This window comes from Peromyscus maniculatus, chromosome 11, assembly GCF_049852395.1.
Source record: "Peromyscus maniculatus bairdii isolate BWxNUB_F1_BW_parent chromosome 11, HU_Pman_BW_mat_3.1, whole genome shotgun sequence".
NCBI lineage: Eukaryota > Metazoa > Chordata > Mammalia > Rodentia > Cricetidae > Peromyscus > Peromyscus maniculatus.
The window spans coordinates 80,960,181-80,977,100 of record NC_134862.1 but is presented as its reverse complement, the minus strand read 5'-3'; the positions used below and the strand labels follow the sequence as shown (position 1 = coordinate 80,977,100).

At 43.0% G+C, this 16,920-nt stretch overlaps 1 protein-coding gene across 2 annotated transcripts; it reads left to right on the top strand.

The window, feature by feature from the left end:
• The first annotated feature begins 1,426 nt into the window (after positions 1–1,426).
• On the top strand, positions 1,427–16,606 carry Slamf7 (SLAM family member 7). 2 transcript variants are annotated; one of them, XM_076547979.1, is made up of 7 exons: positions 1,446–1,608; positions 8,715–9,029; positions 10,498–10,767; positions 10,970–11,086; positions 12,346–12,449; positions 13,356–13,418; positions 14,656–16,606. In XM_076547979.1, exons 1-7 carry the CDS (start codon positions 1,554–1,556, stop codon positions 14,725–14,727), a joined length of 996 nt encoding a protein of 331 aa, XP_076404094.1. In that variant the 5' UTR covers positions 1,446–1,553; the 3' UTR covers positions 14,728–16,606. The 2 variants fall into 2 exon arrangements, with proteins under 2 accessions (XP_076404095.1, XP_076404094.1); XM_076547980.1 differs by lacking the exon at positions 12,346–12,449 and having other exon boundaries at positions 1,427–1,608.
• The last annotated feature ends 314 nt before the right edge of the window (positions 16,607–16,920 follow it).

Here is a 16,920-nt window from a genome sequence, read left to right as displayed (position 1 = left end):
CTGAACTTTTAAGCACTCATATTTGCATTATTTCCTTGGTATTTTCTCTTCATCAACCCTTTGGACACACTTTTAATGAAGTATTTGAATCTCTTGACTACTGAGTTATCTTTCTAAAATTTTTTTTTGAGATGGTCTCACTATGTAGCCCTGGTTGGCTTGGAACTCACTGTGTAGGTCAGGCTGACCTCAAACTCACAGAGAGCCCCTGCCTCTGCCTTCCAAGTACTGAAATTAATGTCATGCACCACCACTCCTGGCTTATCTTCCTAATTTTTATTGATATGGAAGACTCGTGTGTGTGTGTGTGTGTGTGTGTGTGTGTGTGTGTGTGTGTGTGTGTATGTATGCGTGTGTGTGATGGAATATAAACATTACAGATGTCTTCTCCCACACTTATGACTTGTCTTTAATTCCCACAGTAGTTTCTTTTGGTTAAAACATTTCTTCAGATTTATTTTTATTGTTATTTATGCATGTGTGTATGTCTCTGTATGTGAGTGTGCCATGTGTGCAAGTGCTCTCTGAGGCCAGAGGAAGGCATCAGGTCCCCTTACTTCTCCTGTGTCAGTGCTGGGATCAGAACTCAGGTCCTCTGGAAGAGTAACAAGTGTGGTTAACTGCTAAGCCATTTCTCCAGTTCCAACATATCTTTGATATTGTTGTCATAAGCCCTAACCTATAATTACTCAATTATAAAATAGGATGTATAGTAGAACTTCATTCGTAGGGTTTATGTGAAGAATACATAAAGGAACATGTGTATTCTTAGCACAGCGACTGGCATGTAGAAAAGCTTATTAAATACTATTCTCTTCCTGCCCCCATCTAACCTATTTCCTGTTTCTGAGTCTCTTAGAAGTCACGGGTGACAAAGCGGCAGAATCTCCACAACACAGAGCAACAGCAGGATAACCAAGAGGAGCTCCAGTGACGCCTGGCATTGGTAGTGTAGTAGAAACCAGAAGCCTGGAATCAGACCAACGACTCTGCAGTGAACACGTGCAAGGAAAGCTGTATGGAAAAGGGGTTTGCTGCGTGACTCACTGTGTCACAATGCAGCCTCCATGACGTGATTGATTTTTTTCCCTTCTCTTTCATTTTCTTTTTTCTTTCTTTTAAAAAATCTTTCTTTTTTCTCTTAAATTTTATCTTATATTATTTTGTGAAGGGAGGTTGCAAGGGCAGAGGGTGAATATGAAGGGATGGGGAAATGAATGGGATGGAGATTCATGATGTAATAGACACAAAGAATAAATAAAAAGAAAGAAAAAATCCAAAAAAAAAAAAGAACTAACAGGTAAAATAAAAAGGCATACACCATTTCTATTTAAAAATTTCTACGAAGTGTTTGATTCTTTACCTGTAATAGAAAATAAGAGTCTTATCAATTATTTTTCTTTCCATTTGGAAATATTACTGTGACATAAAACATAACTCTTTCTAACATGACTCCTCCTACCTAATTTGCATTTAAGCAGAGGAGGGCCAGAAAAGTCTGATGTATTAGAGAGAGTTTTGTTCCTTTGACTGACAGACAACCTGAAAACGATATGGCTGGTTTCTCAACATTCATCATCTTTACCTCTGTCTTCTGTCAGCTCACAGGTGAGTCTAACCATTATCTTGCCCCATTCTCCTGACCTCCTCATCCTGAGGTGTAACCCCAGGCTCCCTGGTCCACTCTGAAGCCTCTGCCTCATTTAGTGTTGCTTTTTAACTAACCACTGGTATCTGGAAGGAGAAGAAAAGAAACAGCTCTTGGAACTAAGCCCCTTCTGAATGGGAAGGAGAGAATTGAAGTAATTGGGGCTGGGTTTTAGAGACCTGTGTTCTGGTCCAGATCTGTCATGAGTTAAATGGAGAATGTCAAAGCTACCCTGGGCTTTGGGGTCTCTCTTTCAGCTTTCCCTCCTTTTGAGAGCAACTTTAGAAGTGAAGTTATACAGCTGTATAGTTATTCATAAATATATTTTAATTAGTATGTTTCTAAATAGATTTAATGATGGTGCATAAGAATGAGATCAATGGAAGCAATCATTTTAATTTTTTCTCTTAATCCAAGCAATCTAATCTGCCTCTATTTAGAAAATTAATTAATTATAGGCACTTTGTGTAATTAATTATAGGTACTCAGTGTTCTCTCATGTGAAGGACTAAAGGCCTTTATGGTATTGTCATAGGTGTATGATGGTAATAAAAGATTTTACTATACTCAGTGTTCTCTGACACATGAGATACCACCGTGTGAGTCATGAGACTCTCTCTCTCTTTCTCTCTTTCTCTCTCTCTCTCTCTCTCTCTCTCTCTCTCTCTCTCTCTCTGAGGGGCTTTCATAACTCGTATCTGTACACAATAAACCTACCAGAAAAAACTTGCTCCAAAGCCACATAGCATTTTCAATCCTGTCCTCCTCATACCAGACCATACTAAGTGACTCAAATCCACAGACTGTCACTCCTTCGTGAATTCACCAGAGCTTGCAATACAAGGAAGCACCTGGCCCTAAGTAGGTTGCCCTAAAACAGTTTTGTTCTAAAATTACTACCTGAACGGAAATGGGGATCAGAATTAGAATTTAAAGACGAGATGGGGGAGGGTATGCCAGAGCTCCGAAAAGCCCAGGTGCTCACCTGAAGTGTATGTGGCTCCATGAATATGTAACCTGAGTCCCCTGCTGCTCTATTCCAGTAGCCTGTGGGCAGTCTGGTGTTACATTTCCCATGGCTGAAAAGAGTCTGAGATTGTCCTAGAACCTCCAAAGGGCAGAGCAGTGGAAGCAGAACAGACCCTGGATGTGAGATTCCTAGTTTAACTTGGTACTGGATTGCTGTGAGAGAGCATCATTGTACTTTGAAATTGGCTTTTCTGTGAATAACAGATAATTAAAACTAACTTGCGGAATTACTGTGGGATGCTTTAAATTAAGATATCAAAAGCAAATTAATTCAATAATAATTGCCATTTAAGTTCCTAATACTCTAAGGTACTTTTTGTACCATCCCCTTACAAATCTACATAAAGACAGGGATTTAAAGATAAGGAAATTTGGGCTGAGAGAGGTCGAGTTTCATAGGTAAGATCACACAGTAATTACAAGGTAAAGCAGAAACTGAGTTTCCATAGCTGGCACTGTCCCCAACACACCAAATGCTAATCAGCATGGCACCTGACACTGGAAAGGTGTTCAGTAAAAATGCATTTGAACTCAGTCTCTCACAGCAAGAGCCAGATGGGATTTCTTTCTTCTCCAGGTACAGAAGGCCAAGGTAGGAACTGGAAAGATCCTCAATAAACAGGTAGCACAATGCTGGGGACTTGACTACACCAATGGGATCCGACTCTGGACAATTTGACAGGAGCCATGAGGCTAGCTCTTGCAGCCTCGTGGTAAAAGGACAACAGTCTGTTCCTCTGGGTATCTTGTAACGATCGATCAAGTAATGCAAAGGTTTTAAGGAAAACAAAGATTAGTGAGGGTTATGGGGGACCACTGCAAAGAACCAGGAGAAACTCAGAGGACAGAGCGGGAGACAAACCAGAGGCAGAGTGGTAATGGGCTTCGATGCAAACGAGACAGGTTGGGTGTGCCAGGCAAGTCTCCCCATCTGGGAAATGGAATGGAATCAGATTAATGATTACCCCCTGAAGATTCCTCCCAGTTCTGAGATGTTCTGTTCTTGATTTCCATGAAGAGGAAGGTCCAATGTGTGGTGCCTTTGGGGCATTCTCAAGGACTGGGTTGACAGGCTCTTGAGCTTTGCCAGGCCTGCTCCTGTGTTTTCCTCCTGGGTTGCCTGCTCTCCTGGTGGGGGAGGGGGTTGGACTTTGCTCCTTCATCCCACTGAACTTATGACCTTTCCTGGGGAATGTAACAAGAAGGAGAAGTGAAAAGATGAGATGAAGCCTTACTCTGCTCTGTCTCAGAGATGAGAACACTTCTGACACCTAAGACAGAAAGGCAGATGGCAGTCTCCTAGTCCAGTGCCTTCCCAGTCTCCAGGCAGGCTGCCTGGGAGATGTGCAGTGGTGCTTGAACCTTTGTCTTTCTGCGAGGTCATCCACTGCTGAGTTTTGTGAACTGTTTTCACCCGTGTTTCAGAAATGAAACTTGAAAAATGGGAAGCCCTCTCAAAGCGCATTTCTGCTCTTGGTTCCTCCCACCATGCTGTCAGGCTGCTTTGTATTGGTCAGAATGCTTTCAGATCCACATTCACTTCAACATCCCCAAATTCCTAGGACTTGAAGGTGTTTTTCCTTCTATAAGTATCAGAGAGAACTAAAACTCAAAATGGTAAATGTAAAAATCAAATCAAAATCAAAACACAGGCCTCTGAGATGGAGGATCTCTGCCTCTCCCTCTCTCTCAAACTGGGGTTCAAACTTGGGCCTCAGGCACATCCACCAAGAACTCTACCAATGAGCTACACCCCTGCCGTTTTTTTGTAGCCTTGGAAAAGTCACTCAGCCCTACTAGTCTCATTTATAAAATAGCATGTGTTAGCTCTTGTCTCCTGAGCTTGTTCTGAAGATCAACAAAGGTAAGCCCACTAGATTCGCTTACAGATGCCAAGGGTTTGCCTCTGAAATTGTGATTGTGGAGGAGACAGAATGAATCCTGGGTCCCTTGATTCCCACTGAAGACAGAGAGACCTTTTCTATCCTGCTGCACCCTGGTAGGAAGAGAGGCCAGTACATCCTTCTGTGGGCACAGTGATGCCATCACAGGGTAATTTGGGACCTAATACTTGTAGACTGGCCATTGGCTAATTTACAGAAAAAAAAAAAAAAAAAAAAAAAAAAGAGACATGCCCAGTCACCGCCCAGCAGGGACATTTCTTTCTTGGAAAGTTAGAGTGAACACAGAGGAACTCGAATGCCAAGCCATTCCAGAGGTGTGGCTTTAAACAGACTTCGGATGAGATCGATTTCAGAGAGACAAGCAAAGCTGAAGCACAAAAATAGCATGAAATCAAAAGTAAACCAGGGGGCCAGCAAAATGGCCTGGCAGGTAAAGACGCTTGCCACACAAGTCTAGCCACCTGAGTTCGAGCCCCAGAATCCACATAAAGTTGAAAGGAGAGATGTGACTCCATAGTTGTCTTCTGGCTTCCACGTGGCACACCATGGCATGTTCTCCCATGCACACATACATGTACGGTGCATGTGTGTGTGCACATGCATGCATACACACACACACACACACACACACACACACACACACACACACACACACACAACTGAGGATCTGGAAAGAGAAGAGGCCTGGATACTTGTCCAGTGACAACAAGTAGGTTTTGTATCTTCCACAGCTTTCTATCATTATCTTGGCCTTAGAGCTAAAGTCCCAGGCTTCTCTCAGGTCATGGGACCACTCTAAGGCAATCACTGTGCCAGAGGAGAATATCACTCAGGCTGAGTGCTATCAGATTACTGAAACCTCTTGGCTGCTGTGAACTGAGAGGTGAAGTGGACACAGAGGAATGAAGCTACACCATTCCCGGCTACAGGTGGGAATGTGGCATCTGAGGAAGGATCTTCAGGAAGGAATTGGTAGTCATACATTCTCTAGCAAACACATCCAACCTGTAACCTGTGGGCTACATATGGCCTAAGAAAACTAGGAATGTGGCCCAGCTCAAAATTGGAAATGTACTTAAAGCATTGTGTGATCTTTCTAGTAACTCTACAATGGGGTTCTCAAGGGCAAATTTTTCAAATGACTGTCATGATGCTATGTTAAAAGGTTGGGCACACTTGTGAGTCTAGACTCGAGAGTCTTCTGATTGACAGGTCAGGTTAAGCCCTGCCATGGAATCCTCACAGCACTCATTACTTCCCTTCTCATATCACATGTAGTTGCTTAATTGTTGATCTCTCGCAACTTTGTGAGTGCAAGAATCATGACCATTTCGCCCATGCCCTCAGTTCTATCTTTCGCTCCTAAAAGTTGCCCAGCATAGCAAACATCTGCTTAAATATGAGTAAACTGTAGAGTCATAGCTGGAGGTGGTAAAGACAGAACAAAAGAAAAGTTTCATTTCAGCTTTGAACATTTTTTTTTAAATGTCTCTGGTCTCTAGATCCCATTTCCCAGTCACAGGGATAATATAACTGGTTAGAGTTTACCAACGCTCCTTTTTGTTCATTAACCCATTATTTAGGAAATGGCAGGGAGCTGTTTTCTTCAGCTAACTTCTTTTTCCATCCTGAAGATACACTTAAGATAGAACAGTGATCTGGGTATGGTGGGTACTTGGGAGGTGGAGGCAGGAAGAGCAAGGCTGAAAAGATGGCTCCGGGGTTAAGAGCAATTTGTGGTTCTTGCAGAGAACTTGGGTTTGATTCCCAATACCCACAATGGTGGCTCACAACCATCTGTAACTCCAGTTCCAGGGAATCTAATGCCCTCTTCTGACTTTGGCAGCACCAGGCCAACACATGGTATACATACATACACACATACACATAAACTCAAATTTTAAAAAATCTAAAATATATTTTTAATTAAAAAAAAAGAGTTCAAGGCCATTCTTGGTTGCTTAGTTACATAGCAAGTTGGAAGCCAGTTTCAAAAAAAGAAAAAAGGAAAGGAAAAATAAGAAGAGGAGGAGGAGGAGGAGGGCGAGAACTGATGGTAGTTGTCACATGGACCACTTTGCCCCATGTCACCGTCCACTTGTCACTCTAACAACGGACGGTGAATTTCCGATCTTTCCTCACACTTACTCCACATTACTCACATCTGGTGACATTTACCCTTGAGAAAACAGAAACCTATTATGAAAGAGTGAAAAGATGGTTTCCTCCTGGCTTGCACATGCACACATGTAACGCACTAAAGCCATGTTCTCAGTTCTCTCCCTTTCCCACCTTGCTGTGGTTTAGGTGTGGTCTGCCACACCCATGAGTTTGACACCAAAAGCTTGGCCCCCGTTGTGGTGAGGCTGAGGTGATGAAACATTTAATAGATGAGGCCTAGCAGAAGGTGTTAGGTGACGAGGGTACTGTGCTGAGAAAGAATTACTTCTGCTTTGCTGGAGTGAGTTGAATGTCCTGAGAGCAGATTTGTTGTGGTGAAGCCAATCTGTTCTCGGCCTCTTCTGCACAGGCGTGGATTCCCTTCTCTTTCTCTGCCATCTTGTGACCCAACCAAGAGAATCTTCATCAAAGGCTTCACATATGGCATTTTAGCACACACTCTGATTTTCAAACCCCCAAACTGTAAATTAAATAAACCTCTTTTCTTTTAAAGTATCAAGCTTCAAGCATTGTTATTACTTCAGAAAAGGACTGATACATACCATAAAAAGGACTAATACATCTCCCCTCAAACTAATGTAAAAATGAAATTACTTGAAGGTCCAGGAACTGGACCCACTTGGGGGACAAGTGATACCCAATCTTTACCTGACTTCAAAATATTTACCCTTTCTGTCTCTGACATTGAATTGAAAGAATGAATGCATCAATTGGTCAAAAAAAAATCAGAATAAGTTTTATTTTTTTCTGTAACTTTTATTGGCACTATTTTTTTTATATATTTTGAGATAATTAAAGTAAAGACAGTCTAAAATCATTCTAGCCTTTGTATTATGGAAGTAAGGGCATTTTGAAAACTCAGATTATTTAACTAGATAATTTGACAAGATTGGGGTGATCCAAAGTATATGTGCACTGACTGATAAATTATAGGGAAAAATGTTTGAAAATGGAAATTGTTTTCTAAAGAAGGGAAGCCAGTACTTTTGAAGGTTCCCCAGACCTGTACTTAGGGGAATAGGTCCGGATTTGTATGATGAAAGTATAAAAATTCCTCTTCTAAGAACTTTACCAGCTAAAGAAAGTTCAGAGTTCACGCTTCACATTTTTTGTCCCATTCCAAAGTACCTCAGTGCCCTTTGCTAGCCCCAGACTTTGTCCCTTAGACCTTTACAGGCAGCCACCCAGTTACCAGCACAGGAAATGCTTAATTGGTCACTTCTGGAGATTCCACCAAGAGTCATTCTTTCACGTGGAGTTGCATGAGTGATGATGACTGCTTCAGAACCAGGCTCTACAGAGTCAGCTGAGACTGTGTCAAACAAGCAAACAAAACTCTTGTGGAATGAAAACCCTACCACAATTTCTAGCATGTGAGGTGAGCATCGTAAGCAGGGCTCCCCAACACTCAGACTCATCCTTTTCCTTCTTCCACACAAACATGTTATGCAAGCAGGCGGAAACTTTTTGTGGGGATGACCCTGAGTCTACTAACACATCATAAACTAGGAAGAGAGGTCATCCTTAGACATGCCAGCTATTGCTGTCACTACAAACCTAGAGTTTTGCCCCCATTACTCTGATTTATGCTTGTGAACCACTCACCCTGGTTTGGGCACCCTAGCTCATCAACTTCATGCTGAACTATCTATGGAGTAAGAGACCCAGATAGAAAGTTCCTTAGTTGTTTCCACACAGGAACCTGTGCAGTATGGAGCTGGGCTTTCAAGATTACCACAGAGCTTGGTCTACTACTCAGCTGGGTGTCTCTTGCGAATGTGGTGTGGTGGCAGCAGGTGACTTTGCAGGCAGAAGGTTCTAATGTCGATGTTTTTGTGTGAGTGGGGTTCTGTTGGTATTGAACTTGGAGATATTTCTCAGGATCCTCCAAGAACCCAAAGGACACAGTGATTTGTGGCAAAAGCTTACATTTTGGTTTTCTTTGTCTGCAGTAACTGCAACTTCTGGAACTCTGAAAGAAGTGGTTGGTGCCCTTGGTGGATCTGTGACCTTCCCTCTGAATTTCACAGAAAAACATGTTGAGACTATTATATGGAACTTCAGGTCAATCTCTCTTGCCATCAAAGCTAAGGGCGATGTCCTAGTGCTCCAAAATCATAACAAAAACCGGATAGTCTTTCCAGATGGAAACTACTCCATGAAACTCAGCCAGTTAAAGAAGAGTGACTCAGGTGTCTATCGTGTGGAGATTCACAGTTCATCACTTCAGTATCCCTTCATCCAGGAGTATGTGCTGTATGTCTATGGTAAGCAGACTCAGTTTTAACTGTGGATGGTAGGCACGTAGATGTAGTGAGCATCCTGATACAGGGGATACTCTAGTCAAGACTGGGTAATCACCCAGCAAGGATCAGGGAGCAGAGGATTCTTGCACTGATGATTTGTCGCTGATGACTTTGAGATTCTATAAGTGCAATGTAGATCATGGGCAACCTAAGAAGTGGCTATCAGCTAGGCAGTGGTGGAGCACACCTTTAATACCAGGATTTGGGAGGCAGAGGCAGGCAGATCTCTGAGTTCCAGGACAACTGGTCTATGGAGTATGTTCTAGGACAGCCAGAGCTACACAGAGAAACCCTGTCTCAAAAACCAAACAACAAAAGTGGCTATCACACAGATAGAAATCAAAGATTGATTATTTGCTATGTGCCTGGCCTTAGCCAAGTTACTTTTTTAAAGTCTTAGTGTATATATATATACACTAAGGAAAATGGTGTCTACCTTAAGAAGATTATTAGATACAAATTCATTACATTCCTTCCCCTACAGAGTCTAAGCAACTGAGAAATGGACAGAAAAGTCAGAAGAAAGATAAGATCCAGCCATGATCATGCCTGTAGTTGTAGCTATTCTGGAGGTTGAGACAGGAGAACTGCTTGGGCTCAGGGTTTAGAGGCTAGCCTGGGCAACAGAAAAAGAAAAGTAGAGGGAGGGAGAAAAGAGAGACCACTCAGGGGAGTTAAACTTATAAAACAGTCTCTCAGATCTCTACCAGAAGAGTTAGTTGTCCTGTGCATTAAACCACAGTATGGGAGAAACCAGGAGATGAGACCCAAAACTTGCTTACAGGAGTTAGGCAACACACCTTGATCCAGGCTGAAGTTCTGTAGAGACATTGTAGAAGGGAGCAAAAATTAGATAATGTGCAGACAATCTATCTGGAGGAAGGATGAAGAAGAAAAAGGTATTTGAACAGAAATAGTTAATGGACCAAACTCTAGGCTAGATAATGCCAGACTCTCCTCATCTCACCAATAAACCATTTGCTGATCCTCTAAACATAAAGGAGTGGGCACAAACTAGTGAGAAGTGTTACTCCAGTATTTTTTTCTCCTGGAGAGGCAAAAGGAAAGTGTGTTCATGGAAGTCTGAGGACAAGCAATGGGAAGCTTCTGTCTAAAGATTAGATGACATCTAAAATACAAGTCAACACACTGCTTGCACCCCAACTGGGCTTAGTCAATGTCACTACATTGTTGTTGCATCATTATTTCTGCTGTAATAGCTGCAACTGTTATTCTTGCTATATAGCTGGGCCAAGCAGACTTAAGAGGTCCCTGTCTCAGATAAGAATAAGACATTCTGCTCTGATTTGTTGCTTCCTTACCCTTCTTGGATTTCCCAGGGAGATTCAGATCCAAGGATTGGAAGATACTTCAGAAAAGCTGAGCTCAGGATAAACTTCCATCTTCTATTGTACTATCTTTTTCACAGAGCATCTGTCAAGGCCCAAAGTCACCATGGATGAGCAAGACAAAAATGGTACCTGCATAACCAATCTGACATGCTCCATGGAAGAAGGAGGAGACAATGTGACTTATAGCTGGAAAGCCCTAGGGCAGGAAGTCAATGAGATTCATGATGGTGCCATTCTCCCTATCTCCTGGAGATTGGGAGAGAAAGACAAGACCTTAATTTGCATGGCCAGAAATCCCATCAGCCACAGTTCTTCGACCCCCATCTTTGTCCAGAACCTCTGTGAAGGTGACAGTCTTCTCTCTTCAGAGCCTCTGGTTGGAGAAATATATCTTCTTTAGCTCCCAGTCCCTATGGAAATAGGCTCTGTGTCAACTAGAGGCCTCTGGGAAAGCACCAGCTGGGAGGAAAGTTAGAGTTGGGTCCTTTTCCCTAGCTGACTCTACCATACACATCCACCCTCCTCATGCCTCTCATTTTCTCTTCAAAGATGCTGCCAAGGACCTAAATTCATCTAGGGTCATCATATACATCATACCATTGCTCATCACGCTCAGTTTCTTGGTGTTTGTCATTCTTCTTACTATGCGGACAGAGAAAAGAAAAGGTAAAGCATGTATGGTTTTTTACTTCATATATTTTCTCCCTTTTGTTTCTCATGTAATACTTCAATCTGTGTGCAATATTTAGTGTTAAAGATATAAAGATAAGAGGTCATGGTCTCTTCCCTTAAGAAGTGCCCAGTCAATGCCTAGAGAAAGAGTTCATTCAATAAAGTGCTTGCCATACAAGTGTGAGGACCTGAGTTCAAACCCCAGAACTCACATTAACAACAACAACAAAATCCAGATGTATTAGCATGCACTTGTAATCCCAGCAATGGGGAGGCAGAGATAGGTGGATCCCTGGGGCTTATACTGGCCAGTTATCTTAGCCTAACTGGTTATTGTCAAGCCATTGAGAGACTGTTTTGTAAGACAAGGTAGATAACACCTGAGGAACACCACCCAAAGTTGACCTCTTTCTTTCCCACACATGCACATGCACTCACGTACACATACCTGCACCTACTCACACATGAATATGAGCACACATATGTATGTATACATACACAGAAGTGCACAGGTGGCTGTATGTCTTAGCTCCAAAGTAGAGAGTGTATTCCTTGACTACTCTCCTGAAGACAGGGTCCCCCTCTAGTACCTACTCCTGTCCTTCCTTCAGAAGGATGTGGCCCTTCTGAAGACACAGGTCATACATTGCTGGTTCTGCTCCTGTCCAGCAGACAGTGGTCTCCCTGCCCTTCCTATCCTCATCCCTGTCAGAGCCCCCAACCAGCCTGTCTTCTTTACTCAATCAGCATCAAGATTCCTGTTTCCTCTTCACCTCACTGGACATATTCCTCTTGGATAAGCCTTTCTCTCTTTCTCTACAGTGTCCCCCACACACACTGTGTCCCAAAACCCTCATTTGTTTACCCCCTCCCTACCAGTACTATCCATGGTGGGGCAAGAGTAGACTGTGGAGGAAAAATTGTGGCAATAGTTGAGTATGAATGCAGACTTTGAGATAGTCTTTGAGAATGCCCTTGCCTGAGGCATTCTGGGAACATTTCTGACCTCTCCTGCTTCCCACTTTGGCTGCCTTGATTTGGAGATTGAGAGGTGGAGTGACAGAGTGGCTAATTCATCCTCATTTGTCCAGGACTTTCTCCATTTTAACAATGAAAGTTTCCTGTCCTAGGAAGTGTCTCCATTTCAGAGTGACTAGGATGGTTGGTCATCCTGAATAGACCAGCCAGGTTTAGTGGGCCAGGGTAGATGGTGAGTGGTAAGAAAGTCAGGCTTTGATTCTCTCTGGTTTCAGGCTCCAAGGATGACATGGAGAGAGTGGACAGCCACCAGGAAAAGCCCAACTTCTGTCCCCAGTTGGAAGAGAATACAGAATATGACACAATCCCTTACGTTAATGTGAGTTTTTTTCCATTTTTTTTTTCTGGGATCAGATCCATCTCTCCAAGGTTTTTCTTACTTCACTTGAGACTACCCCCTACAAGATTGGGTAGCATGGAAAAAGGAAGGGGGATTAAGGTGTAGAGTCTCTAACTTCAGTCAGTCTGCCTCCCCAACATCTTACTTCATGTCTATGCAGAAGTTGGTGAATTTTAGAACAGTTTATTCTTCCCCAAACCTGTGACACTCACGTGAACAGTTACATGAATCACCTCTTCCTTTTTATGGTTTACCACAGTGGTCCTTACTTCCTCACAGGAGGCTGGAAGCTGGCCTCCTTTGTAGCCTGCTCAACTCACTAAGTCAAAATGTATCACGTTGTCTCCCTCTCTTCTCTTGCTCAGGTCACACCTAGAGAAACTGCAAGTCTGCCCTGCATGGTCAGGAAATGCACTTAAACTAACCCAGGATGTTTTTCTCTAACCATGAGTCTTTTTTCTTGGCATTGCTTTATTTTGGTTCATTGGTGGTCCTTACTGTTTCTCCAAGAGACCATCAACTGCTGGATAAGTCAGTTTACAACATTAATCCTATAATTTCATGTTAGCCTTTAGCCACCTTAGGAGACTCATAGTTCATGAGATATCTCCACATATTTTGAAATTCATTGAAATATAATACAGAAAATAATGCAATAAAGAAAATGAATAAAAACACAATGACTTTCTTTAAAACTGATTAATGTACATTATTACAGCAGTTACTAACAATAGAACTTCACTGCCTATCCCAGAACCTTCATTTTCATCTCTCTGTGTTCTCTTACATATCCTTTGCTTTCTCTGGATTGTGTGCCTCCCTGGTTTTGTCTATGTGATTTAGAAGTTTAGGTGGTAACTGTGTTTGTTTGTTGCTTATTAATAGGGAACAAGGCTGGAAGAGGATGCAGCAAACACACTTTATTCCATTGTGCAGATCCCCAAATCGGTAAGAACCTTCACAGCTGAGCCTCATCTTAACTGTGGATCCGTTTTCCTGGTTCATGTTCAGATTCACATTTCTTAGACTGAGGGATTCTCAGTCCCTGGTATTAAGACAGACCCCTGCCAGCCCCTCATGTCTGCCTACAAGTGGAGAGTCCTCACTCCCTGCCTGTGATACTAGACATGTTGAGGCCCTTTGGCTTTGAGCATGTAACTAGATAGGCTTTCCAGGGCTTGAGGTTACCCCCCCCCCAAAAAAAAAGGAAATAGATGGAAACCGTGTTTTAGAAGCCCAAATTGGTTATCTGGAACAGAGTAGGAAAGGGTTTTATATTGGATTGATAAAGAAAAGCAGAAGGGATGAGCATGGATGAGGAGAAGGGCTATCTGCAGCTTGTGCTATGCACAGGAGGAAAGGGGTCATGGGTAGAGACCCTTGCTGTTACTAAGCAGCAGGTAGGTGGAGGAAGGAGATTTCCTTTCTCTGGCTGTATTACATCTGCTTTGCATCCTCCCTGTCAAACTCCAAAGATGTATGGCTTATCCCTTCACCACTTGTGCTTTGCAGAAACAGGGGTATTTTCTTGTCTGTTTTCCTTTCCTCTCCAAAATAATTGAAAAGATAAGGATGCTTGTTGGTGGACATTTCTTTCCCACCTACCAGTTCCCGAATAACCAACACAGAGACTTAATATTAATTACAAATGCTTGACCAATAGCTCAGGCTTGTTACTACCTAATCCTTACATTTTAAATTAACTCATATTTCTTAGCTATGCTTTGTCACATAGCTTGGTAGCTTTTCTTAGTACAGCATGCCCATCTTGCTTCTCTCTGTGGCTGCTGGCGACTCCAGACTCTGCTTCCTTTTCCCCAGCATCCTCCTAGTATGGCTCTCCTGCTCAATCTCTTCCTGCCCAGCTATAGGCCAGTCAGTTCTTTATTAACCAATGAGAGTAATTCATATGCACAACGTACAAAAGGGTTATTCCACGGCAGATGCTGAAGTGATTTTCTTAGTGGCAGAAACACTTGTGTATTTATTATAAGACTATTCCGTTTATTAAGCATGGAGAATGATAAATATATTTCCCTCAAGAATAATCTCTCTAAGATAAAAGTAAACAGGAGGATTGTATATGAAGGAGCTATGGGTTGGGTACCTTTAGCTATGGGATGACGGATCTTCTATGAGAAATCTGCTCATGTCCAATGTTCTTTTTCCCCATGTCTGCCTGCAGGTGAAGAGTCCCAGCTCCCTGCCTGCAATGCCCCATATGCCAAAGCCATTAAGCTTTGACAATATTATCTAGACAGCAGCACTCTCTCTTCTCACTCAAGAAAACCCTCAAAGAATTCACCATTCTCAGCAGAAACGGAAACTTCTATCATAGATTGAATGTAAATGCCTCCCCACCCCCAAACCCATGTATTTGCATACAGATGGTGAAGGCCAGGCTCAAGGGGGTTCAGAGCACAATGACTCTTGGGGATGGGGGTAGAGCCCATTCATATTCCATTTAATGAAGAAATTTTCAAGACAGCATACTATCTAGGCCATGATGCAGCCATAGTCCCTGTAAGAAATCAAAAACAAAGGCAAGGAACAGAAGATGTAGAAAACATGCAGTTTGATAAGCAGCATGAATGCATTTAAAGTTGTGGGGAAACTGGGTATGCACAATGCAGCTGTAACAGTTAAAGAGACGAGCTCCATTAGAGAGTAATCCCAGACTTTGCACTAGGACAATAGAGAAGGATCATCGAGAGTGAGGCCCTATCTATCAAGAACTCCAAGGTATAAACCGAAAAGCCCGTTTGACAAGCTTTCATTTAAAAGCAAGACTGCCTGAACACAAAGTGTCCTACTTTGTCTCATCAGACTGGGAAAGCATTTCTCCAGAGTCACCTGCACAGGTTCTCAGAGCCTGCTGAAGCCCTAACTCAAGGGGGTGTGGCTCTATCCTGGCCCAGCAGCAGCCCTCGGCAGTGTCCATAATGCTGGTGGCTTTGCAGACGGGCAGACTGCAAAATCTAGGGGCCACTGAGGCTTGCACCAACGTTCCAGTGAGGGAAAGCCAAGTGATGTATATCAAGATTGGTCTTTCTGAGTGGAACTGCTGTGTAACCTTGAATGAAACTCGGAAGGCAAAGCTCAGGTTGCAGTATAGACTCCGGGATGCCGGAGCTGCCAGGAACATGAAGCATCTGCTGAGAAAACTCCAGGCACTGAATGCAACCAAGAAAGAGGGCATATGTGCTTTAGGTAGCAAGGGCATGGAAACAGCCTCCCCCAAATCCACGGGAGCATACTGATGTCACCACGTATCCAGGATGCCAGATATGGAGCTTTAGGGTTTACGTTCCCCTGCTGGATTTTGACCTACCTTTGGTCTGCTCTTTCTTCGCTGTGCTCCATTCCTCCTTTTTCAAATGTTTATGTGTCCTCTACCATTGTAAGTATGTAAGTTTTTAAATCTTGTTTTATAGGGACTCACAGCTAAGAGTTCGCCTTTCATCTCATAAAAGACATTGGACATTGGACTGTTATGGCCAGGGACTCTTGAAGTTTGATGGAATGCATTTTGCATTGTATGACGATCATGAGTCCATGTGAGCCAAGGTGTAGATGTTATGGATTGAGCCTAAAATATGCTCCACAGCCTCATGTGTTCGAACACTTGGTGTTCAGTTTGGACAACTGATGGTATTTTTTAGGGATGTCACAGAATCTGCAGAAGACAAGGTCTGCCTGGAGATGGTGGGTCTCCAAGTGGCAGGCCTTGAAGGTGATATTCACTTCTGGCTCTGGGCTGAGCCTTCTGCTTCTACCTCAGGTAGAGTCCTGCCTACCACGATGTAAAGAAGCAGCCATTGCAAACTCTCTCCAACACAGACCAAGCCCTTGCAGCCATCATGCCTTCTGATGATGGATTTCAACCTCTGGAACTCAAAATCAAAACAACCCTCTGCCCCTGTGAGTTGCTTCTGTCAGGATTCTGGCAGAAAAGCAAGAAGAGCAATCAATACAACTTCTTTCCAGAATAAGCTATTCACATGCTGCTTTGGACTCTGAGGTTCATTTTATCCCACTGCTGAGAACTCTCCTCAAACCCAGAGTCTGTATTCCTTTCTGTAAATGTGACTGTGGATCTGTCAGTTAGGTCTCAGAAAAAAAAGCCTGGAAATGTCTCGACATGTAAGTACAATATTAATTAAGGCCTTGGGACAGGATCTCAAGACCCATCTTATTTCAATACTTGAGATCAGAGTTATACCAGGAGAGTGCTTGCCAGGACAGACAGACATGTCCAGCACAAGCCACAGAAACCATGACCACAGAGTACCAGAAGGCCCCAAGTGGGTATGCAAGTGCCAGAGGTCAAAATGCACAAGGACAGAAAACCCAACTAAATACCTATGTTTGGCTGGTACCATCCTCATTGGGTGTCCATCACTCAAAGCATGTGGTGATGGACAAGGACCCCTTACCTCTACTTCACTTG